At 41.3% G+C, this 24787-nt stretch overlaps 1 protein-coding gene across 1 annotated transcript in view; it reads left to right on the top strand.

Moving 5' to 3' along the window:
- Positions 1 to 24787, top strand: part of ARMC3 (armadillo repeat containing 3) — a 114308-nt gene that overhangs the window by 69443 nt on the left and 20078 nt on the right. The window contains exons 11-17 of the mRNA XM_031651932.1: positions 6107 to 6356; positions 10487 to 10540; positions 10629 to 10654; positions 11179 to 11347; positions 14218 to 14315; positions 15927 to 16025; positions 16487 to 16582. Of these exons, the coding sequence (XP_031507792.1) occupies positions 6107 to 6356; positions 10487 to 10540; positions 10629 to 10654; positions 11179 to 11347; positions 14218 to 14315; positions 15927 to 16025; positions 16487 to 16582 (792 nt within the window). The remainder of the gene's footprint in view (positions 1 to 6106; positions 6357 to 10486; positions 10541 to 10628; positions 10655 to 11178; positions 11348 to 14217; positions 14316 to 15926; positions 16026 to 16486; positions 16583 to 24787) is intronic.

The following is a 24787-nucleotide window of genomic DNA, read 5'->3' as shown; positions in this document are numbered from 1 at the left end:
AGAGTTGTTCTTTGCTGATGGCAGATAGTTAATTACGAGTAGGACATTCTAGCATTTGAAACAGAAGGTAGCATGTATGGAAGTGAAGTATTGTGATTGAACAGATAGGTCAATAAAGGCTCCGTGTCACTTGGGAGGAAATTACATTTGATTTCCCCAGACTTTGATTGACTGCCTCAAAATCGGTAGCAAAAACATGCACGCTCTTTGTGGAAGTGCTGGGGTAGTGCTCGCTATTCTCTGCAGTCATGCTGTTCTCTTTGAGAAAGCATAATGTCACCGTGGCTGCAACATCAAAGTGAATTCTGAAGGTCTCAAAATGAAACCTGCTAAGGTGCATCAATATGATGTAATCAATTTGGTTTCACATATTTCCTAGCATTTTTTGGCATTTTCCTTATTTTGCTATAGATGCAAACACATTTTTTCCCCTGTGGCTAGGTTTTACCTTAATTATGTTAATTTTAAAACCTTCATTTTAAGCATTTGCTTACAATTAATTGGTTCTCTCCCTTAATTGTGAAAAACTTCTTAAATAATATTTCTTTAAAAGAAGAACGTTCTCTTGGCTAGTTTCGTCAGTCCTGGAGTTCAGCCAGAGTTTGGGGCACATATACTAGCGTCCTGCAGCTGTGGAGCTGTGGTGGGATGATCCTTGTTCTGGACTCAGAAATTGACCAATTTAGCAAACACACTCCACTTCTTGGATCATTACCTTTGTTGAGAAACCGGCTGGAACAAGAGTCAGGAATTCTGTTTATAGCATTCCAAATCTGACTGTGACAACTGGGAGACCTGTTTATCATAACGTCCAGTGTTCCACCTGCCCAGACTTCCTGCAGCCGGCAAGGCTTAAAAACGCCAGCTCTGAGTCGCTGCTGCGTACACACCGCCCCTGACCACTTGCAGCGTGTCTGCCACCAATATGTCTTCCTTGGTGTGACAAAACTCACGGAGACATATGAAAAGTCATGCTGGTGGGAATGGTTGTAATCACTGTTAACAAACAAGGTTCTTATTGCCAATATCACCATCTGTTCCATCGGGTTCCACATATTACCCTGTATGTGGGCTCTGTTAAACAGATTTCTGTTCTGCCCAAGGTCACCCTTGATTCATGTTACCAGACTTTGCAGATGGGTTGAATGTGAACCTCAAATTGCAGCAAGAATTCAACTCTGAAAGGTACCAAATGGTGTCATCTGGTGCACACTCAAATAAACAGAGTCAACAATGTCTGCAAAGACAAAATAGAGACATCCCTTGATAAAAGAGATGAATATATTCCCAAGAAGTCTAAAGTGCAAATTTTTATTTCTTGAATACCATCTAAAACTTACCTCACTGTATAATTGGAGAAGCATGAGGGCAGGGAGGAAATGGACCAATTTCAAGAGCAGCTGTAAGTGATAAAACTGGAAATCCCAGTGTTGCTGGATCCTATCCCTTCTTGCAAACTTAAAGCTGAGCTAAGCACTTTCTCCCTCCCTCCTCCTCAATACCGGCAGTGGATTTCTGCTCACTCACCTTGAGTTGATTCGAGTCAATTAAAATATATTGATCTTCTCAGCACCGAAAATATAAATGAGACTCAAATATTACCTCTAAGAGGTATGTACCAGGTACAGACATAGCACAGAGGAGGGAGTGATTAACAAGGAGGGCCATGATGGTCACAGATGACTTTGAAGAGGAAGGGACAGGTAAGCAGAGAGTGAAGAATGAGCTAGTGTTCTCCAGCCACAAGTGCCAGAGGGATAGCGAAGGGTGTTTGGGACAAAGGGGCCACTAGTGCAAAGACACAGACATGAAGTCGCACAATAGTTTTAGTGAGCCATAGACGCTATTTGTGTTTGAATTTTCCCTCAGTGATGTTCTTAGTGTCCTTTCTGTAAGTGCTCTTTTATTGTGGGGCTTGGGCGTTTGAATGAAAAATCTGCTGAATTCCATTCATGAGTGCTGCAAAATAACATTTTTAAATTGTTACTTTTTTCTGATGTAAACATTTATGCCAGAACATCATATTTTTAAACAAAAAGAAATGTGTATATTTAGCACACAAATGCTCTGAGCTCACGTTAAAAAGAAATCCAGTTTGGGGATCCAGAAGTGCCTCCTTGAGGAAAAGACATATATGCTGAGTTGTGAAAGAGGGCTGGGCATTGTCCTGGGGCAAGAGGATGTCAGGAAATGGGAACAGCCCTGGGGAGCCCTAATATGGGAAAGAGCCTGGCCTATTGAAGGCTGCAAGAGAAGCCTAGAGCACGGAGCAACAGGAAGAGGCGGCCTGGGGGTGGGGAGGGCAGAGCAGGGAGCGGGGGTTGCATGGGGCTGGTGTGAGAAGTGGGGGCCGCTTGTGTAAGGCCTCAGAGGCCATGTCAGAAATTTGGGGGTAGGCCAGGCGTGGTGGCTCACTCCTGTAATTCCAGCACTTTGGGAGGCCAAGGTGGCAGGATTGCTTAAGGCCAGGAGTTCAGGACTAGCCTAGGCAACATAGCAAGACTCCATCTCTAGAAAAATAATTTAAAAATATAACAAAAAAGTTGGGAACTTTATCATAAGCAGTGGGAAACCGTGAAAGTTTTAAGTAGGGGAGCAATATGGTTATAATTTTAAAGCATCACTTTAGCTGTAAGACGGAGGAAGGACTGGAGGGGCTGAGGAGAGACCTCTTAGGAGATTGTTTATATCAACCCACAGGAGAGGGTGCTGAATTGGATTCTGTGGAGGATGAGAGAAGGGAAAGATGTGAGAAACATGGAGGAGGAAAATAGTCAGGACTTGCTAATAGATTGACGTCACATGGCATGTCAAGCTTCACCTCTGTTTACATATATCAAATGATATAAACAGATGTTTTTATACATTCCCATATTTGTTTTTTAGTTTGTTTTTTTCCCAATTTACATTTTAAACTCTTACTTGATTAAACTCCAACTGGATGGAGACTAATGATAGTAAATATCAGAAAATATTTTCAAATTATTGTGATGACATATGGCCCTATAATTCTGGATTTTAAAACAAAGCAGTTTGACTTCCATCCCATTCATTTGGATAATGCTATACTATTTGGGAAACCGAAATGTGTTTTAAAAATATGACAGGCTGCAGCTTGTGTACAGGGAAAAATACAACAGAATGTCTGAGGTTTGAAATAAACAGAATTAATTCAATTCTTTTTTGTTTTTTAAACAAACAATTTTGTTTAAAAAGAATTTTGTTCAATTCTTTTTTGTTTTTTAAAGTACAAATTCTGCACTCTACTTCTATATATAAAATTAGTTTTTTTAAGGTAAGAATAATAATTTAATTTTCCACCATAATAAGTTAATCTCAGTTATTCTTTTTAGACTTAGTGCTGCATATAGCAAATTATGAGCAAATATGTACATATAATGCAGGTTGTGCCAGCTGTGCCTGCAAGATTCATCTTTCTGTGCTGGCATTTATGTTCAATTTAGTAAAAGCTATATTCCACTGTGTACTAGAATCTTTGGTTTTTTAAACAGCTAGGTTTTTATGCATTTCCCTTTACTATCGCCATGAAGAGCAAAGAAAAGAGCAGAAGGCAGAGATATAAATGAACCAAGTCAAAACATGCCTTTGTAGAGGAGAAAAAAAGAAACAAAATCAAAGCAGAAAGGCTGAGTGTTCAGATAAACCTGATGTAAATTCCTGTATCTCCATGATCTAATTTTTCTTAGTTTCTTAGTTTACAAGACAAGCGAAAAAGATGATGTATGACCCTGTGAACTCCCTTAGTTTTCCAGAAACTCCCTGGTACACACAAAAGACAAAGTCTTTGAGAATTTATTGTATGCATTTACTTAAAATACTTCTGCCTCTATCCTGGATGCCATTGAAATACCCTGCAGTTGTATGCTTTTTCTTAATTCTCCAGGATGTTTTAAAAAGTGAACATTCTCAAGGAAAACCACCAAGTGACAAAGGAATCATGCATTTTGGCCAAGGCATGTTTACAATGATTAAAAAATACAAGGTATTTGGTTTAAGGGGCTGATTGCATTAAATACCTGAAAAATAAGTTAAAGGAAAAAAATGATTTTTGAGGAGGTTAAGTATATATTATTAATTAGAAAATATGTATAATTTAACATTTTTGCTGGCAGTTGTAAAAAGTATTCAATATTTCCGTTGTAAAAATATGAGATGTTTCTGATAAACTAATATATTAGAACCTCCAACTTTTCCCTCTTTCATAGAACCTAGTGAACACCATGCCAATTAATAATAGGAGAGAAGATGAAAAGTGAAATTATCTTAAGAATGCTTATTTTATCCCCTAGGAAAGGAAATTAAATGCTGACCCCTGGGCTATTATAGTGAGTGATGCAGGGCCTTTGGATATTTTTGTACAGGTAAATTTTGGTTACATGTCATCTAACCAAATTTTAATTTTAAGGGATGTCATCCTAGAGAAAGAATGGGAGATACCAAAGAAGAGTTAAATGTACAAGGACTGGAGAATGAGTAGAAATGAAGCGAGGCTCTGCTTTTGCCTTTGTGGGATGTGGTGTGTTTGATGGACTGGTTTATATAAGCCAGGTTGGGAGGTGGTCCTGTGAGGGTGACACCAACTGAACCCTTCATTCTCCAGAGCTGCTGTCCCTCTTCATTACGTTCCTGCCCAGTCACTGTGGTTCAGTTTCTTTCAGAGCTGGTGCCACAGCCACAGCCTCCTTACACCTACGGCTACCAGTCTTTTTATGGAGATTTCATTTACCTCCTCTCTGATGGACGATTGTCATAACTTCTTTTCTTGAGGTTGTGTGTCCTCCTTCACAATAAGCAAATTGAGGTGACAGTACCAAATTTAATTCATCACAATACAGGGTGATGGGCTGAATCATATAGCTTCAATTGTTTTTTTTAAATTTTGGTTATTCTTATATAATCCTAAATGAAAAAAGTGTCAAAAACGTAAAAGAGATTTTCATATTATTGACATCTAAGTATTTTTACTGTCTTGACTTCTATTACTATGATGATTTAAATGGATTTTGAAAACAGAATTTTGGGTCTCCCTTTAAAACCAGGATGCTCTCTTTACCTTATTGCTTGGACCATCTCCTATTTATAGCACTTCCAAACATTAAAGAACATAACTAAATTATCTCCCACTCATTAAAATGCTCTCATTTTTATTTTTACTACCTATGAGCTTTAAACTGATTTAAAAACCAAGACAGCTGGTGTCTGGAGCCCTTTGACCCTGGCTTGATCTTGGAAGCTAAGCAGGGTAGGGACTGGCTAGAACTTGGATGGGAGACTGCCTGGGAAAACTGGGTGCTCAAAAAACAAGGGCTATTCTGTGCTCTTAAAAGAAGATTCAGGTTACCTAATTGTGAAAAAATGTTAGTATATTAATAGTAACTGTAGTCTTTTTATACTAGAGACAGGAAATTTAATAACTGAAGATGCCTACATTACTAAAATTATCTATTTATATCCATATCATGACTTTGATCTTTAACATTTAATTTGTAAAAGCAGTATTCTCATGCAGAATGATGTGCTGGTTCTGTGAACCTTTGCCTACAGTTAACAACCTGATTGGAAGAAGAGGAAGACAGGCCAGTGAATTTTAACTTAAATCAGGAGTTCCCAGGCTCACTCATTCCTACTTTGTAAGGCTTTTGTTTTCTTAATTGGTAGGAATATGTTATCTTCAAGAAAACTTTCTAAGAATTTTATGGCTCATGTGTGGAATTATATAAGAGTTTCTTTAAATAGAATTTCCTGGTCTTATAAGTAAATAAAAATAATAATAATGGTTGTACCATTTTTTTAAGAAGTAGTAGTCATCTATTTCTGAGGTTTCTAAAAAGTAGTAATGATATATTTTTCTATAACCAAAAGCTGTACAAGTAGAAAAAGAATTATTTAAATTCATTCATAGCTCAAAATTTTCCAGACCCCATTTAAATCACTAGCGCTCGATTCTGGGTTCACTGCATGGCAAATTAATTTATTTCTAAAATTGCATTTCTGTACTCATTTGTTTTAGCAGCTCAGTTGCATGCTCCAAAGATAATTTTTTGAATTCAGATGAATCACATTCATTTCTCCTTCATTTACTCAGCGCTGCTGCTGAAGCTGATGGTATTGATCCATTAATAAACGTCCTGTCTAGTAAACGAGATGGAGCCATTGCCAACGCTGCTACGGTATTAACGAACATGGCCATGCAGGAGCCCCTGCGCCTGAACATACAGAGTCACGACATCATGCATGCCATCATCAGCCCACTGCGTTCTGCAAACACAGTCGTGCAGAGCAAAGCTGCTCTCGCTGTCGCCGCAACTGCGTGTGACGTCGAGGCCCGGACAGAGGTGAGGATTTTAATAACATGTGTTCTCGCATTTTTCTGGTTAGTACCTATTGGTGGATTCATCTGAAACATTTTTAAGTGATTGGACCTACCTATCATTAAGTCCTTCAACACTGGTAAAACAGTGGAAAACAAATTGGCATTGTCTTGTCTTGTTTGGTGTATTAGCAAAGAAGGTGGCCATGCCCGATTCCTCAAAGATCTAGAACTAGATGTACCATATGACCCAGCCATCCCATTACTGGGTATATACCCAAAGGATTATAAATCATGCTGCTATAAAGACACATGCACACATATGTTTATTGTGGCACTATTCACAATAGCAAAGGCTTGGAATCAACCCAAATGTCCATCAGTGACAGACTGGATTAAGAAAATGTGGCACATATACACCATGGAATACTATGCAGCCATCAAAAAGGATGAGTTTGTGTCCTTTGTAGGGACATGGATGCAGCTGGAAACCATCATTCTTAGCAAACTATCACAAGAACAGAAAACCAAACACCGCATGTTCTCACTCATAGGTGGGAACTGAACAATGAGATCACTTGGACTCGGGAAGGGGAACATCACACACCGGGGCCTATCATGGGGAGGGGGGAGGGGGGAGGGATTGCATTGGGAGTTATACCTGATGTAAATGACGAGTTGATGGATGCTGACAAGTTGATGGGTGTAGCACACCAACATGGGACAAGTATACATACGTAACAAACCTGCACGTTATGTACATGTACCCTAGAACTTAAAGTATAATAATAATAATAAATAAATAAATAAATAAATAAAAAAAAAGAAGGTGGCCATGCCTTGTAAACCCAGCAATTCTGTTTCTAAGTATAAACCTAAGAGAATCTGTTGCCTCTGTGTACCAGCAAGCATTGTTTATAATATCTAAACAACTGAAAACACACCGATTGTCCAGTTGTTAAGAAAATGGATAATGCATTGTGCTGTAGCCATAAAATAGAATCTCATGCCAGGGAAAATGAATGAGCTACCGCCCCACATGTCAACAGAGATGAGTTCACAAGCATTATGCCAAGCAAAAACAAATTGTAGAAAAATACATACTTATGATTCCATTTATGTAACGTTCAAAAGGATGCAAAGCTAAGCACTATGCTGTTTTGGCATGCATACATATAAGTTAAAACTATAAAGAAAATTGAGGGAATGCTGAATCCAAAATTCAAGAAAGTAGTTGCTTCTGTAGGGAGAAAGGGGGGCATGTAATCGGGTAGAACACCCAGGGGTTCAGTGTCATTGAAATGGTCATCTCTTAAGCTGGATAGTAGACAAACAGGTGTGCTTTTTACTAGGACTCTTTAAATTATACATGTGGGTTATATGTACTCTTGTGTTTCTCTTATATTTCTTATTTTTAAAACATACAACTGCATTTATCTGAAAATGTATTATATAAAAATGTCCTTAATAATTATGGTGATCCTATTAAATCTTCAGAAAAACTTTATTTAGGCCAAGTGTGGGGGCTCACGCTTGTTATCCCAGCACTTTTGGAGGCTAAGGAAGGTGGATTGCTTGAGGCCAGGAGTTCGAGGCCAGCCTTGGCAACATAGGGAGATCCACATCTCTACAAAAAGACTCTGCCTCCTAAAAGAATAAAAATACAACTGAACTTAAATCAACAAACATCTTTTAATTTTTCTCAATTTTCTCACATTTTCATGTCACCACGGCACTCATTTGAACAGCCTGGGACTTTGTTCTTCTCTGTCCCATAAAAATAACAAAACCAACGTTTATTGGGCATCTGCTATGTGCCAGTGCTAAGCACTTTACATGTATTTAAGCCTCATTTGAGATAGGTATGTTTGTAATCCCCACATTACAGATAAGGAAAATGAGGCTTAAAGAAATATGCTCAAAGCAGAGTTGGTAAGAGGCGAGTCAGGGATATGAGAACACATCTGGGTCTAGAGCCCATGCTTCACACTATGCTGTCTGCTCAGACAACTGCCTAATCTTTTTCTTCTGTCTCTTTGATCTCTATTCCGTCTCCCTTGTTTGTTCCCATTGACTCACTTCATTTGTGATCACCCACTCAGGTAGTGGTAGACACCAGATATGTATTTACCAACTACTGCGTGCCAGGTGCTCTGCTGGGTATCAGGAGCACAGTGACAAACAAGGGTCCTGCTTATACCACCATGCAGCCTGCAGGGGCACCCACCTATTTCCTGGAATATGCGGGAGACCCTTTACTTTTTTCCCCTCCCCTCCTATTCCCCTTTCTGGCTCCAGGCTGATCTTTCTAACCTGTGACCCTGGTCACAGCATTGCACATCCTCAATGGGAACGTTAAGCTGCTCAGTGCCATCTGCAGGGCCCCTCGTGATGTGCACCTGCCTGCCTAAAGGTGTAAGCTCCAACGCTGTCCAGGTGGAACTCTTCACTCCAGAAATGCCACACTGCTTGTAATTGTGTCAGAATGCTCTGCTCTCACAGCTATACCTGCTTGATTTCTCTGCTTTCTCCCTTTTCCCCCACCTGATAAATTCCTATTTCTCCTTCAAAATCCAGCTCTACCCTCCGGTCCCCTAGGAGGCCTTTCTTCAGTTTTCAAACTAGGGTGCATCTTTCTCTATGCTCCCATTGCAACTTTTGTCTTCCTTTTTTGAATTTTATGGTTCTGTGTAAACGACTACAAGCTCCTTGAGACTTTAGGGAAGGGAACTGAGATTTTTCATCGCTGTGTTCATGTCATTAATATATACCTGGCACATAATATATGCTGAATGAACAGTTGTTAAATGAATGAGTGAACATATAAATGGAGGAATTAATGAATAAATTAAATATGTGCCTAAAAGACATGTGGTGTTAGATTACTATCTCATATTATACCTTATGCTTGCTAAGCATAAGGATGCTTCAAGTCAACTTTCTAAGCTGTCCAAGTAATGTGTGATAACACGTAAGCCCCACCAGGGCCCCTGTGTTTGCGATGAGAGTGACTGAAAGTGGAACAGATTCCACGGGGATCTTGCCTTAGGATACTACACATTCAAGCTGGTAGAATAAGAACATTCTTTTTATCCTCCAGGTGCATAGATAATGCATTACATTTTAGACATGAGACAAGAACTCTGCCCAATCTTTTTTTTTTCCTGATTGGAATAATTTTATACATGAGTGATGTCTTTTAATTATGTAATTAATGGAATTCTATCCAATTCTTTTCTTTTTCTTCTCCTCTTCAGTCCTTTGAGAAATGAAGAGAAGACACTGTGTATGGATAGCAAAGATGGGTCTTTCCCTGGAGAATTGCTTGAGTGTTGCTTTGGCTGTGGTGCTGACTTAGTGGCCATGCACAGTGACATCGGGGGTCCTGGTTGGCATCGGTTCATCCAGCCTCAACCTTAGGGACTGTGTTAACTTCCTATTGCCACTGTAACAAATGACCACCACTTAGTGGCTTAAAGCCATGCAAATCGAATATCACATGGTTGGGGAGGTCAGAAGTCTGAAGCTGTGTCTGATGTCCTTGCCCTTTCAGCTTCCAGGGACTTCTCACGTTGCTTGGCTTGTGACCCTCCTTGGATCTTCGAAGTGCATCACTGCAACCTCTGCTTCCATCATGTCTCTTTTTTCTGCTTCCAGCACCTTCTGTCCCCCTCTTGTAAAGATCCTTGTGATTACACTGAACCCTCCTGGCTAATCCAGTATAATCTCCCCGTCTCAAGACCCTTAATCATCTCCGCAGAGTCCCTTCCAGGGATGAGGACATCTTTGGGGGCCCCTTATTCTGTCTGTCACAGAGCCAAATGAACAGTCAGTGTTCAGGAGCAGAGTGAATAAGCATTGGGCATCCCACGTGTGGGCAGTGAGAAGACAGACTCCTGCTGCAGTCCCCGTCCCACGTAAAATCAGGGTTACTCCCTGGGATACTTTCCTGGGGCCCAAAAACCGGGCTCCTGCGTGTAAGGGTTTGCAATAGATTTTTCCCCACTGAATTTAATAAACCTACAGATAGACACATTCTAAAGCATTTTTACATAGTTAAAACTTTTTAGCAATCAAATAATGAGATTTTTTCAGAAACACAAATAGTTTACATTCTATACTCTCAGTGTGTAACATTTTGGTTTCTGCTTTTAGTTAAGAAATTCTGGTGGGTTGGAGCCCCTGGTAGAGTCTTGCTACTGCTGCCCAAGCTAACGGTGAAGTGAGCGCAAGCACAGCTCAGTTCAGCGGCAGCCTGATGGGTTCACTGTGCTGGTGACTGAGCCTGACGAGCCAGCTGGGATTACTTTTATGCAGGCTCGGGTAGAGATGAGGTTTTGCCATGCTGGCAAGTTTCTGGCTCAGAGGAAGAGCGGAAGATGGAGAGGCACACTCTTCAGGTCCAAAGAATTCCAAGCCAAGTCTCCACTGCTCTCTCAGTCCACAGAGTTTGAAGCTCTGCATGTCCCCAGGGCATGCCTTGGCTTGGAAGGCACGCCTTGGCCTGGAGGCAGAGGGGTCCCCAGTTACATCGAAACAGTCTGAACGCTCCAATACTCATTCTGCTCCTCGATGAACAAAGAACTTTTACCTCCAATATTTTTTTCTAACCCCTTTACCTTGATGAATTACTTTCTCCTGGCATATCTATCCTAAACAAATTCATATTTGTCTTCCCAATTCTTTCAAGTGCTACTAAATCTAAGAGGGTGGGGCAAGCTGTGTCTACCACCTCTATTTCTTTCCCACCCATCTCAAACCTTCACTAGAATTCCACATTTCACCACCCTCATCAATCAGTTCTGTTGACCAAAAGCAGATGTAATGCTTTTTGCTTTTATTGACAGGGCTTTAGATATCCTTGAAGAAGTTAACCTATCAGGAACTCGGAGAAATAAATTCAGTGAGCTGGCTTATAATAAGTTGCTCAACAACAATCTTTCCCTGAAATACAGCCAGACTGGCTACTTGTCATCAAGTAACATAATTAACGATGGATTCTATGATTATGGTCGGGTAAGTGACAGCACTTATTTGCAGTTTAGTATGTACAATAATAATTTGTCTTTAATCCTGATGCCATTACATTGCAATTTCATAATCACCTAATGTAATTTATATATTTTTACAGGCAGAAACTTGAAAATCAGCACTTCATTCTTAACTTTAGTTATAAGATTTTGCATTTTTTCGTTCAGTTTTAACTAGAATCTGCTTACTTGTAATTAAAACAGCTTGCTAGTGGCAGTCTCAAGTTTCAGATAAGACACAAAAAAAGAGCTGGCTGGGCATGGTGATGCATACCTCTAGCCCCAGCTATTCAGGGGGCTGAAGCAGGAGGATTACTTGAGACCAAGAGCCCAGGAGTTTGAGGCTACAGTGCACTATGGTTGTGCCTGTGAATAGACATTGCACTCCAGCCCAGGCAGCATAGCAAGACCCTGTCAAAAAAAAAAAGTATAAAAGAAGGAGCAGGTGACATGGCTCATGCCTGTAATCCCAGAACTTTGGGAGTCTGAGGTAGGAGAATCACTTGAGGTAGGAGTTCGAGATCAGCCTGGGGAACATAGTGAGACCCTGTCTCTATAAAAAACTTTAAAACATTAGCTGGGTATGGTGGCATGTATCTGTAGTCTGATCTACTCAGGAGGAGTTAGGAGGATGACTTGAGCCCAGAGTTCCAGGATGCAGTGAGCTACGACCACACCACTGCCCTCCAACCTGTCTTTTTTTTTTAAAAAAAAGTAGCATTCAAAATTTGGGGGTTCTATTATTTCTATTACATGAATGTTGAGAGAAGTGAGAAGCTAGAAATTAAAATATTGAGGACCCTTTTTACATGATTGGTTTAGTCAGTATTTTCTACTTCTTCTGGAAACCAAAAGCAATGAGGAGAATGGGGAAAACGTTTAAAACCCACAAATCCCATGTTAAGCAAAACTAGGAAGCAGATATGATCTGCAGACTTCAAAAAATGTTAAGGGTTGCCAAAAGCTCCCAAGATCAAGCAGAAGCTGTGTAGGAAGAAAAAGGAAAAGGAAAAAAATATATCACAGAGAGGAACAAGGGAGCTAAAGATGGCAGAGCTCAGACAGCAAGCACCACTAACACTGTATACTTCCTAAGGTCACGGGAAAACTCAGAAGTGCAAAAGCTGTAAGTGTGGTTTGCCAGGCAGGTGCAAGAACTCAGGACACGGGGAGTGAGGCTGACAGCAGAAGCCTTCTTGGACCAATTTGGTTCCAAGAAGCAGAGGAGACAGGGCCATAAGTCACATCACTGAGTCCCGGTTGCAGGAAGCACTCTCTCTAGTGGAGAACTAGAGAAAATTTGAATAATTCAAAACAGCTTGCCTAAAACTTGACTCTTACCCTCCCTTCTGCCTCCCTCAGCTCCTGCCTCCCTCACCTCCTGCCATCACCGCCATACCCTGTAACACACATAAACCACTAAGAAATCGCTCCCAGGAAGCCCGTCTCCTTCAGTGATAATAATTTTAAAAGAATGTTGCAGCATCAGAACAAAGCAGCTTTAAGAAAACCAAGGTGGGGCCGAACGCTGTGGCTCACACCTGTAATCCCAGCACTTTGGGAGGCAGAGTCGGGCGGATCATGAGGTCAGGAGATAGAGACCATCCTGGCTAACACGGTGAGACCCCGTCTCTACCAAAAATACAAAAATTCGCCGGCCATGGTGGCGCATGCCTGTAATCCCAACTATTTAAGAGACGGAGGCAGGAAAATCACTTGAATCCTGGAGGCAGAGGTTGCAGTGAGCTGAGATGGCACAATTGCACTCCAGCCTGGGTGACACAGTGAGACTCCATCTCAAAAAAAGGAAAAAAAAAGAGAGAGAGAGAGAGAAATGAGAGGCGCCATAGAGGGAGAAGAGAGCAGGCAGAGGCAGGGTGAGGGGCTCTGAAATGCTGGGGATCCCTGAGGTGGTGGGCGGTTGCCATTTTAGAAGTTGTGGTCAGGTGGGTCTCACTGAGACGGTGATCATTTCCAAGCCAAAACTTGCAGGAGGTGAGGGCCTTAGTCCCGGGCAAATCTTGGGCTGTGGAAGTCCTGGGCAAATCTGGGGTTGTTTTCTAGGCAGAGGAAACAACCAGTGCAAGTGCCATGAGGTGAATATACGCTTGGCATGTGCTAGACACAGCAGGAAGGCCGGTGCAGCTAGAGCTAGGCTAGCAAAGTGGGAGGAGAGCAGACCAGAGACCAGAGAGCTAACGAAGGCCAGGTCATGTGAGTCCTGGAGAACATTGGAAGGATGTGGCCTTTACTCTGAATGGAACAGGATCCATGGCAGGTCCTGGGCAGAAGAATGACAGGATCGGTCTTATTTTAAAAGGCTCACTCTGGCCTTCTTTCCAAAGAACCATGAAACGTATCTTGGATGAGAAAGGGATTCAACTATAACTTAATTGGACAAAGATCTCAGAAGTCATCTAGTTTAGCCCTCTTCCTCCAGGCTGGTGAAACTGCCTGCACAGGGCTTTGTCTGGCCTACTTTTAGATACACTCAACACTTTTAGTCATCTGTTCCAGTATTCAGTTACTTTTGCAGGCAGTCAGTTCTCCCTTAGGTATATAGATGGATTTGCCAATCCAAATACTTCCAGGGGCCAAGATGATAATGATGGGATGAAACAGCTGAGTGTAAACCAATCGAGATGATAAGGAACTGGATCTGTCCTGCCCAAAGGCAAGAACATCCAGAAGCTTCAGGTTCCTATTTCTAATTTTATGTATGTATATTGTACATGTGCGTGTATGTGTGTGTGAAATGAGACAGCGCAAACAGCTGAGAACATATTCTGTCTGTATTCATTTTCAAAAATATGACCCATGCAGATACTACTTTTTGGTCCTTAAATTATCTTACAGATAAATCCCGGCACCAAACTGTTGCCTTTGAAGGAGCTCTGCTTACAAGAACCAAGTGACCGACGGGCTGTACTCTTAATCAACAGTAAATCTGATGTGTGAGTCTTTGCAGGGAGAGGGGAAGCAGGGAAGCACACACTGCTTGTTGTTGTTGTTTCTCCATCAACATGTGAATATGCAAAGACTCCCAGACTCTTTTCTCCTGTATCTAGCACCTCCATGAAAATAAACACCGGCTCATAAACTCATAGCCTGACATGGAATAACCATGAAATAGCCACCACTGCAAATCAATGTGCTCTCTGCTCTCTCTTTGACTCCATACTGCCAGTCATTTTCAAGTGTATTCTGAAGTCAAGGCCTCTTACCATGGAGTCATTGAAGAAAGTGTAAATAGCAGCAAACTGAGATGAATCCTGTTTACAGTTCTCCAGGACTATGTGCTGGAGTACAGTTACCACCCAACATTTTTCTTCTGAAATAAGAAGTAAATGGTAGAGATAAAAATTAAAGCTTCCATGGTCTTCTTTAAAATGATCATGGCCGGGCATGGTGGCTCATGCCTATAATCCCAGCACTTTGGGAGGCGGAGGCAGGTAGATCACAAGTTCAGGAGATCAAGGCCAACATGGTGAAACCTTGTCTCTACTAAAAAATACAAAAATTAGTTGGGTGTGGTGGCACACAGCTGTAATCCCAGCTACTCGGGAGGCTGAGGCAGGAGAATCGCTTGAACCCAGGAGGCAGAGGTTGCAGTGAGCCGAGATTGCACTGCCACTGCTCTCTAGGCTGGCAGCAGAGCGAGACTCCGTCTCAAAAAAAAAAAAAGAGAGATCATGTATATCTATATATCCATATAGTATTTATTTGATACATTTTATACAAATAATTTCTGTTCTAGCTTACGAAAGGCTTTATAATAGTCTTTTTGCAGTGGCTCACGCCTATAATCCCAACACTTTGTGAGGTTGATACAGGCAGATCCTTTGAGCTCAGGAGTTTGAGACCAGCTTGGACAACACGATGAAACCCCAGCTATACAAAAAATACAAAAATTAGCCGGGTATGGTGGCACATGCCTGTAGTCCCAGCCACTTGGGGGACTGAGGTGGAAGGATTGCTTGAGCTCCGGAGGTCAAGGCTGCAGTGAGCCATAATCGCACCACTGCACTCCAGCCTGGGCAACAGAGTGAGATCCTGTCTCAAAGAACAAACAAAGAAAAAATAACTTATCCTTTATACTTCAAAAATAGTATGTCACTGTTAAAAGTCAGCTCCAGGCTGGGCTTGGTGGCTCACGCCTGTAATCCCAGCACTTTGGGAGGCCAAGGTGGGTGGATCATGAGGTCAGGAGATTGAGACCATCTTGGCTAACACGGTGAAACCCCATCTCTACTAAAAATACAAAAAATTAGCCGGGCGTGGTGGCGGGTGCCTGTAGTCCCAGCTACTTGGGAGGCTGAGGCAGGAGAATGGCGTGAACCCGGGAGGCAGAGCTTGCAGTGAGCGAGATCGTGCCACTGCACTCCAGCCCGGGCGACAGAGTGAGACTCTGTCTCAAAAAAAAAAAAAGAAAGAAAGAAAGAAAGAAAAAAGTCAGCTCTAGTTATGACTTTTGGAAAAAAATCTGTTTTGTGGACTAAAACCATAATCTATTGACAAATAGATTATTTTAATCTATATATAATTTTAAATGTGTAAAATTTTAGTTCTCCACCTTCATCTATGGAAGATAAATCAGATGTTGGTTATGGACGAAGTATTTCTTCTTCATCTTCCTTAAGAGGATCAAGTAAAGAAAAGACCAAGTAAGAAAATGATGTCTTATCTATATGCAAATAACTTTCCCTTTAATTTGAGTGTGAAAAAATGTTTTAGATTTTAGATTTGGGCAACTTGGTTTTTATTCTTCTTATGGTAATACAGTTGCACAATTGCCTTTTACACTGCTATAGGAAAGATCTCTGGAATGGGAGCCAGGAAATCTGGTTTCACATTCGATTTCGCCCTGTGGACCTGCAGTGATTTGGGCCACATGACTTAGTGTCTGTGTGGGTTTCCTTTCCTTAGCTGTGGATGAAATAATGCCGGGTCCCTGACTTCATGATGGGGAAAAGAATCAAATTATATAATGAAATAAAAATTGTATAATGACGTAAAAATGCCTTGTAAGCTCTAAATGCAAATGCAATGTATTGTTATTTTCCATATGATTGAAATTGGTTGTGGTTTTTTTTCAAATGACAAGAAAAAATAGTTATCATTTTAGTGCTGGATTTGGATCTCCCATAGAAGACAAATCGGAGCCAGCTTCTGGACGAAATACTGTTGTCAGCAAAAGCGCCACCAAAGAAAAAGGATGGAGGTAAGAAAGTGTCCTGAGTTCCTCATTACCCAGCCAGACTGGTGGAAGGGAGGGGTGGCTCTTCAGTACGAAGCTTTCTTCTAACATCACTGTGTTGAACCAGGCAAGACTCATGAGATGCAATTTAAAAGGAACTTGATTTTTGTCTCTTACCATCTCTTTAAAACTTACCTGAAGAGAATTGTCTTCTGGCTCTGGCCAAAAACTCGGGTCACTTGGATCACTTGTAGGAACAACAGAGTCCTACAGTCGCTTTAACTAAAACATGACAACAGGGACAGCAGTCTTTAGACAGCCCTTTGACAGCCTAACCCTGGGTAACCAACTTGGTGTGAGGGTTTCTGCCTCCCGCTGCTGCCTTTTGCAGGTGGGGAACCCCACACCCAGGTGTGTGGTCCTGCTCTCTCTCCTCCCGCCCCACTTTTGCTTCCACGGCCTTCCCCGCCTCCCTCACTGTCTCTGACCCTCCATGGGAAAAGGAACGAGGAGGAGGAGAGGCAAATAGGGCAACACTCTCACTTGGTTGGGACAATTATAATGTCCTTTTAAGGTCTGTGCATTGTTTTTTTTTTTTTTTTTTCCCTGAGGCGGAGTCTTCCTCTGTCGCCCAGGCTGGAGTGCAGTGGCACCATCTCCTATCTTGGCTCACTGCAACCTCTGCCTCCCGGGTTCAAGCAATTCTCCTGCCTCAGCCTCCTGAGTAGCTAGGATTACAAGTGTGAGCGACCATGCTTAGCTAATTTTTGTATTTTTACTAGAGACGGGGTTTCACCCTGTTGGCCAGGCTGGTCTCGAACTCCTGACCTCGTGATCTGTCTGCCTTGGCCTCCCAAAGTGCTGGGATTACAGGCATGAGTCACCCTGCTTGGCCCTACATGTTTACATATTTTTAAAACAATCTTCTCCTGTGAGAACTTTCCTGGACTCTTTGAAAAACTGTATTGAGTTATGGTAGACTTAAGCCTGTAAGGGCCATGGTGGCATTGGAGGCTGTGGAATGTGGATACCAGACCCCTGCTTTCCAAGGAGGCTGGGCCCCAGGTCTCCCAAGGCGTAGGCAGTGGTTTGCCCTCCTCCTTAGACTGCTTCTTTTCACCTCCTCATTTCCTTCTCTATTTCCTTTGCAGTCTCTGCTGCTCAATATTCTCATCAGTGCTTCTCATCTGCTCCTGTGGTTCCAGTCCCATAGCTTCTGCTTACTCTCTCCTCCCCTTCCCTGTCCTTCTCTTCCTTCCCTTCCCTTCTCCCTCCTTTGCATTCCAGCTTCTTTTCTTCCCCAGCCCTCTGCTTCTTTGTATCCTCCTTCATCTTCCTTCCTTCCTTCCTTCTTCCTTCCATTCCTTCTTCCTCTTCCTTCCCTCCTTCCTTCCTTCCCCCTTCCTTCCTTCCCTTCCCCCTCTTTCCTTCCTCCTTCCTTTCCCTGTTCTTCATTCCATTCTCTTCCATCCTTTCCATTCCCTTCCATTCTCCATTGGGTGTCATTATCTCATTTCATCTCATTCTCCATCATTCATTCCATCTTTATCATTCCATTTCCATCCCTCTTCCATTTATCCCTCCTTCCCTCCCTTCCCTTCCCTCTCCTTCCTTCCTTCCCCCCCCTTCCCTCCCCCCCTCCTTCCCTTTCCTTCCCTTCCCTCCCTTCCCACTGCCTTCCTTTTCTCCTGTCCTTCCCTTCCCTCTCCTTTCCTTTCCTTTCCATTCCTTGTCCTTCCCTTTTCTTTGTTTTGCTCCGCCCTACCCTTTGGCCTCTCTGAGCTTCTCCCCATTGGACTAAAAGCTCCTCAAGAACAAGGACATGTTCTTATTTGAATAATTTCTTTTCATTCCCTGTATTTAGTGCAGTGCCTGACTGGCACTCATAGGCATTCACATTTATTCAAAAGAACAGAAATCCAAACTTTGGCAGGAAAAGGTTATTTCTGACAAGTTCCACACTTGTAAACGATGCATCTGGAGCAAATAGGTTACCTTCTCTTTATCTCTGTTTCCTCATCCATAAAACTGAAATAAAAATAGAACTGTTTTCATAGTGCTGTTGTAAGCCTCAAGTAAGTCACTATGTGTGAAATGCTTAGCGCAGTGCCTGGCACATGGTAAACAGTCAACAAATGTCAGCTCCTGTTGCTATTATTATTGTTGTAATAAGCAGTTGCAAGGAGCCAAAACCCACTCCAACTGTACAAGGATGTAAAGGAATTCAGTGCAGGGATGCAGAGGGTCCTCAATGGGACAGGTGGCAACTGCAGGGCCCGCCCATCTCTCTTCTTCTCTCTCTTTCTCCCTCCACCTGCATGGTAACTTACTTGCACTTGCTTCCTTGCTTGCTTTTTTTTTAACGGCCTCACCTCTAACTGTAGCTTGCATGTGGCCTTGGTTTGCTAAGGGACCAAATCTGGCCCCAATTCCAAAACAGCCTTCCAGTTCAAAAGCCTGGCAGCAATCAAGTACAATCTCTCTCTGTCTCTTCGCGCATTTTCAGGAGACTCAATCTCATTTTCACAGGCCATCCGGAACGTTGGCTGCCTCTGAGACAAGTGTTCCCCTTTAGTCCACCCAGCTATGGCCCTGGGAAAGACTCAACCTTCTGCTGCCTTGCTAGGGACAGGCCACTTGACTGATGAGCAGCCACAGGACCCTGTTGTACATATAGTGCTTCAATCAAAGTGCACCTTTCCCTCTGGTCTTCACCCAGACGGGTGAGCACATCAGCTTTCATCTTTAGTTCTTCTGCTCTTCTTGGCTTTTTAAAATTGTCTTATTTTTCTTACAGCTCAATCTGGTTCTTAATCCCAAACCTTTTGGGCAATCCTTCTGGGTGGGAACTCACTTTGTGTACTTGCGAATATCAAGCTGCTAATCTTCACACAGCTATAGTTTGCTTTATTGTGATATTTGACACTGACATTTTCCGTAACACTGTGAAGCACTCACATCTTGATCTCATTAGATCCATGTCACTTTGTTCTATGGATAAATCCCTTCATTTTTGGCCCTTGGTGTTATCTTTTCATCCTTTGCAATACTGTAAATATCAGTGTTCTCCAAAAGTAGTACTCCTATTCCTACTCTCCATAGTTTTAGCTCCCATTCCAAAGCTGAGACCCTTCTCTTGAGTCCAGACCTGTGTGTCCAGTTGCCTGGTGGAGTCCTCTGCCTTGTCACTCTGAAGGCACCTTAAGTTCAATATGTTCCAACCTGAACTCATTGTTCATCGAAGCTGCCAAGCTCCCTCTCCCTCTCTTCCCTATGCTTGCTCATGTTAACCATATTCCCATACAATCACCCATGCCTAGGAATCATCTTGAAGTCCTTCTCATTTATCCCCAATACGGAATACCAAGACAGTCCTATCCACTCTATGTCTTAACTCTCCTACATCTATTTCGTCCCTTCATTTTCACTTTTACTTCCCCGGTTCAGGCCTTTTTGTTGTATGTCAATCACAACAACCTCCTTATTGTACTGTAAATCCTCCCACTTTCACATAGCCCTACATAAACCCATCCTCCATGCATGCGCCCCCAGAGTTGCGAGCCCCCACCTTTTTTTTGAGCCCCCACTCTGTCACCAGGGTGAAGTGCAGTGGTGTGATCCCGGCTCACTGCAACTTCTGCCTCCCGGGTTCACGCAATTCTCATGCCTCAGCCTCCTAAGTAGCTGGGATTACAGGTGCATGCCATCCATCATGCCCAGCTCTTTATTCTTTATTAGAGACCATGTTGGCCATGCTGGTCTCAAACTCCTGGCCTCGTGTGATCCGCCCACCTTGGCCTCCCAAATGCTGGCATTACAGGCGTGAACCACCATGGCCAGCCACTACACACCTTTTTAAATGAAAGTCAGATCATATGACTCTGCCTAAAACAAAGTTCCCTCTCTTTGTATAGCTGAAGCCCAAACTCCAAGCATGGCCTTCCCTGGAATAGCCTTTCTTGTTTTGTGGCAAGTTCCTCAAATTTGTGGATTCATTTCCATTCTTTATTTTCTTTACAGCTTTGTTTTTGTGAAGACTTCTCTGATCACACCAGGGTAAATATTTACTTTGTGCCCATTTTTTGTGAATTTGGGTTTTTAATTATTTATTTAGCTATAGTTTTTTCTCACTTTATCGAGGCTTAATTGGCAAAAGAATTATTATGTACATTTAAACATGATGTTTTGATATCTGTGCACACTGTGAAATGTTTACCACGATTAAGTTAATCAACGCTTCCATCACCTCAGAGTTCCCTTTTGTTTTTTGTAGTTTTGTGGTGAGAACATGGAAGATCTACTCTCTTAGTAAATTTCACGTATACAATACAGTATTATTAGATATAATATAATGTCTCCATGCTGTACACTAGATCTCCAGAACGCAGCCATTAGTCATCCCGTGAAACTGAAACTCCTTTGTGAATGGATTCTATCTCATCCATAGCCTGCACTGATTTGTGTTGATTAATTCTCTTTCTTACTAAACAATGAGCTGTTTGAGATCCGGGACCATGCCTTTTTTTTTAATCTTTATATCCATAGATCCTAGAATAGTATCAGGCTCATCAGGGGCAGTAAAAAATTATTTATCGATTAAATATTAAAAATTACTTTAATTATTGAATGCTGCTTGTTGAAAGGAACAGATGTTTGACTCCTTTACCATATGCCCAGGGAGAACAAATATAAACAAATGAGAATAATTATTCCTTCTTTGTACTGTCTTCACTCTCCCTCTTTCTCCACACATTCTGGCAGCTCACTCCCCACTTCAAGATAAACCCTGATACCCTCCTAGGATTTAAGAAGATTGTTGGCATGAGGGTTAACTCAGACTTTGGATTCAGACACAACTGCCTTGGTCTTCTGAACTGTAAATGAAAATGATGATCCCTGCCTCAAAGAGCTGCTGTAAGAGGCGCTATGGTGTCAGGAAAGTGCCTGACCATCGCCTAGCACACTTAGGAGTTCAATGTGTGTCCCTTCTCTCTTCCCTTCTTAGCCTTTGGTCCACTGAGGGGTAGATTAGCCATAGCCCTGTTGTCCTGTTGTCTATCTTTTGGTCAACCCTTCTTGTCTTGTGACTATTAAAACGCTGGACTCCTAGAAATAGAATAAAATATTTTAACTGCATTCATCTGGTAAGCCATTGAAAATATTTTATGTTAAAAAGAGTGAGACAATAGCAAAGACATGGGATCAGCCTAAATGCCCATCAATGATAGACTGGATAAATAAAATGTGGTACATATACACTATGGAATATTGTGCAACCACAAAAAAGAATGAAATCATGTTCTTTACAGGGACATGGATGGAGCTGGAGGCCATTATCCTTAGCAAACTGATACAGGAACAGAAAACCAAATACTGTGTGTTCTCACTTATAAGTGGGAGCTAACTGACGAGAGCACATGGACCCATAGAGGGAAACAACAACACACACTGGGGCCTACTGGAGGGTGGAGGGTGGGAAGAGGGAGAGGATTAGGAAAAATAATGAATGGCTACTAGGCCTAATACCTGAGGGGTGAGATAATCTGTACAGAAAAAAAAAAAAACAAAAAAAACCATGACACAAATTTGCCTATGTAACAAACCTGCACATATACCCCTGAACTTAAAATAAAAGTTAAAAAAAAATTTTAACAGAAGGTCATAAAGGAAAAAGATAAATACAAAGACTGAGAGATACTGACAAAGAATAATGAGACATCGAGAACCATGGAGTGGCTACATTTTTGAAAGGGAGAGGATAGAAGAGATGGGAAAGAAGTAAGATCAATTACATGTGAAGTGTTCAGAAAGTATGGATTTCTTTTTCCTGATGGATATCATTACCATGCAACATGTAAACTCAAATCTCTGCCTCCTGGGTGACCAGGCATCATATTACTTTTGGTTTCGAAGGCTTTAGTTATACTCCCCTTCGTGGCAAAACACTCATAGGAGATGTGATTAATTCGTTTCCTGGTTATCCACTCTCCTCCTTCTTTAGTCTTCACTGAAACCAACATATCTAACATTTCTTCTAAAGCTTTTCCTTATAGAGGATACTTGAATGTAAACATTTAAAAATAGCATTCACTAGACCTGTTTGTGAAATGTATAAGTTCTATCTACACTATTCTTTCGTATTCAGACCAGTTTTCATGAACGTTCACTTGATTGAACATGAGTTTATTACACATATTTAAAAGTTATTTTTCTGTCTCCTTTTTCATATCTTCTTTCCACGCTGTTCATATCTAGAGCCTTTTAGATATTTACAGCAAATGCTTTAACACTTCTGTTACTCAGACAACCTTGATCTACAGGATAATGATTTCCTAAAACATTTTTGTTTTTAAAATAATTTCCCACTACCCTCTTTTTACTCATAACTTAACTGTTGTTGCTTGCTTCTTCCCCCAAATCTTGACTACTAAAGTCTTTCAGAAACAGATATTATCTCTTAGTCACATGTAAACACCTCTCACCTTCTTTTCTACAATTCATTCATTCAACAAATACTTATTGAGCACCTTCTATGTGCCTGGAATTGTTCCAGTGCTGGAGATACAGCAGTAAACAAAAACCTTTGCCTTCATAGAACTTACATCCTAGTGAGAAGACAGACAATAAAGAAATACACACACTCACACAATCAGACACTACCCAGAACAAATCCTATCTCTACTTTGAATGATGCCTTGTTCCCATCCTTTTGGAATAGATTGGGTGGAATAGGACACCCGATCTGAATACATTTCTTTCAACATTGAACTCCTGGAGACTTTCATATCTTTATCACTCATTGGAATTTATTGAATGCTGCCTAGTATTGTGATTATTTTCCACATAACAAAATCTTCTTGCTTAAATTGAAACCCCAAGTGGGCTGGGTTCATGACCTGTATTTCTCCCACCAGCCTTGTCCTATAATTATGTATTTAAATAGTCAATGGTATCAAAAAGGAGCAAGGGATTAAACTTTGAAAATGTCAATACGTGATTTAGAGTCAGCCAAATATTCTATATGTTTACCTGCTCTCCTTTTCATCCACCTATGAATGTAGAAAAATAACCTTAGAGCTTTGGATCCCACAGTAAATCCCTGTTTCCTGAGGTAGTTTTGCTGAAGTTTCTGCTGGAGAGGTAAAAGTTCTGCTGTCTTTAACCAAAAACGGATGCTCTGAGAGTTAATTTTACCAGAGTTAATTTTATAATTTCCAAGTGTTTATTTCCATATGCATGAAATGTATTTAAGTACTGAAGCCCTTCTTAATATAACCTGGCAGCCTTCAGGGGAAAGAAGTTCAAAAGAAATACTTCTATTTATAGCAATAAGAAACTACAGTTCAGGAGTTCCAGGAAATTCTTTTTAATCATTCATAAGATTGCCTTTCCCGAAGGTGTATCCGATATTTTCTCCTTCATGCCAAATGATTCCTTGTTCTTACATCAGGCAGCACGCTCTCTGAGAAACACTCCTGCCTCTGTTTTGTAGGTAACTCTGAATAGTCACTCTATTCAGTGACTGAGTGTTGGACTGACTATTGGAACTAAGCTCTCCAATCTTACAATGCCACCTTGCAATTTTAGAAAACAGTTGAACCTATCTGTGCTTCCAGCACTTCTAATTGACCTTCCTAGTATTGGTTTCCAATTTACTAAAATCTTAACTATGTATGTGATGATGTCCAATTTATTATTATTATTTTTTTACAAATAAGGGGGTTAAGATGATCTCTCTAGGAAATATTAACTTTTGCTTAGAGATTTTATCAGAATGTATGGTGGGTGCATTCAATGATATATGATTAACCTCTCTACTTGGCTGCAGCAAATACAATATTTAATTAGAAAGTATAAAACTTTTAGTACTTGTTATAACTAATACAGAGCTTTGTAATTCTCAAATAGCAGTTGACAGGATTATTTTTCTCTTCTTCAAAATAAAAAGAAAATTCATCTGGACCTCAGTCAATTCTTCCCTCCCACCTTGTGCTTCAAGTAATACTTAAAGATAAATAATTCCCAACCCCCCCCTCCCCAATTTACTGCTAGTGTAACAGATGCTCAATACGCGTGAGTATATAACAAGTAATTGATCAGGCATGGTGGCTCATGCCTGTAATCCCAACACTTTGGGAGGCCGAGATGGGCAGATCACTTGAGGTCAGGAGTTCGAGATCAGCCTGGCCAACATGCTAAAACCCTGTCTCTACTAAAAATACTAAAATT

Source organism: Papio anubis, chromosome 11 (genome assembly GCF_008728515.1).
Source record: "Papio anubis isolate 15944 chromosome 11, Panubis1.0, whole genome shotgun sequence".
Classification (NCBI taxonomy): Eukaryota; Metazoa; Chordata; class Mammalia; order Primates; family Cercopithecidae; genus Papio; species Papio anubis.
Note: the sequence above shows the minus strand (reverse complement) of the source record. Positions and strands in the feature narration are given on the sequence as shown.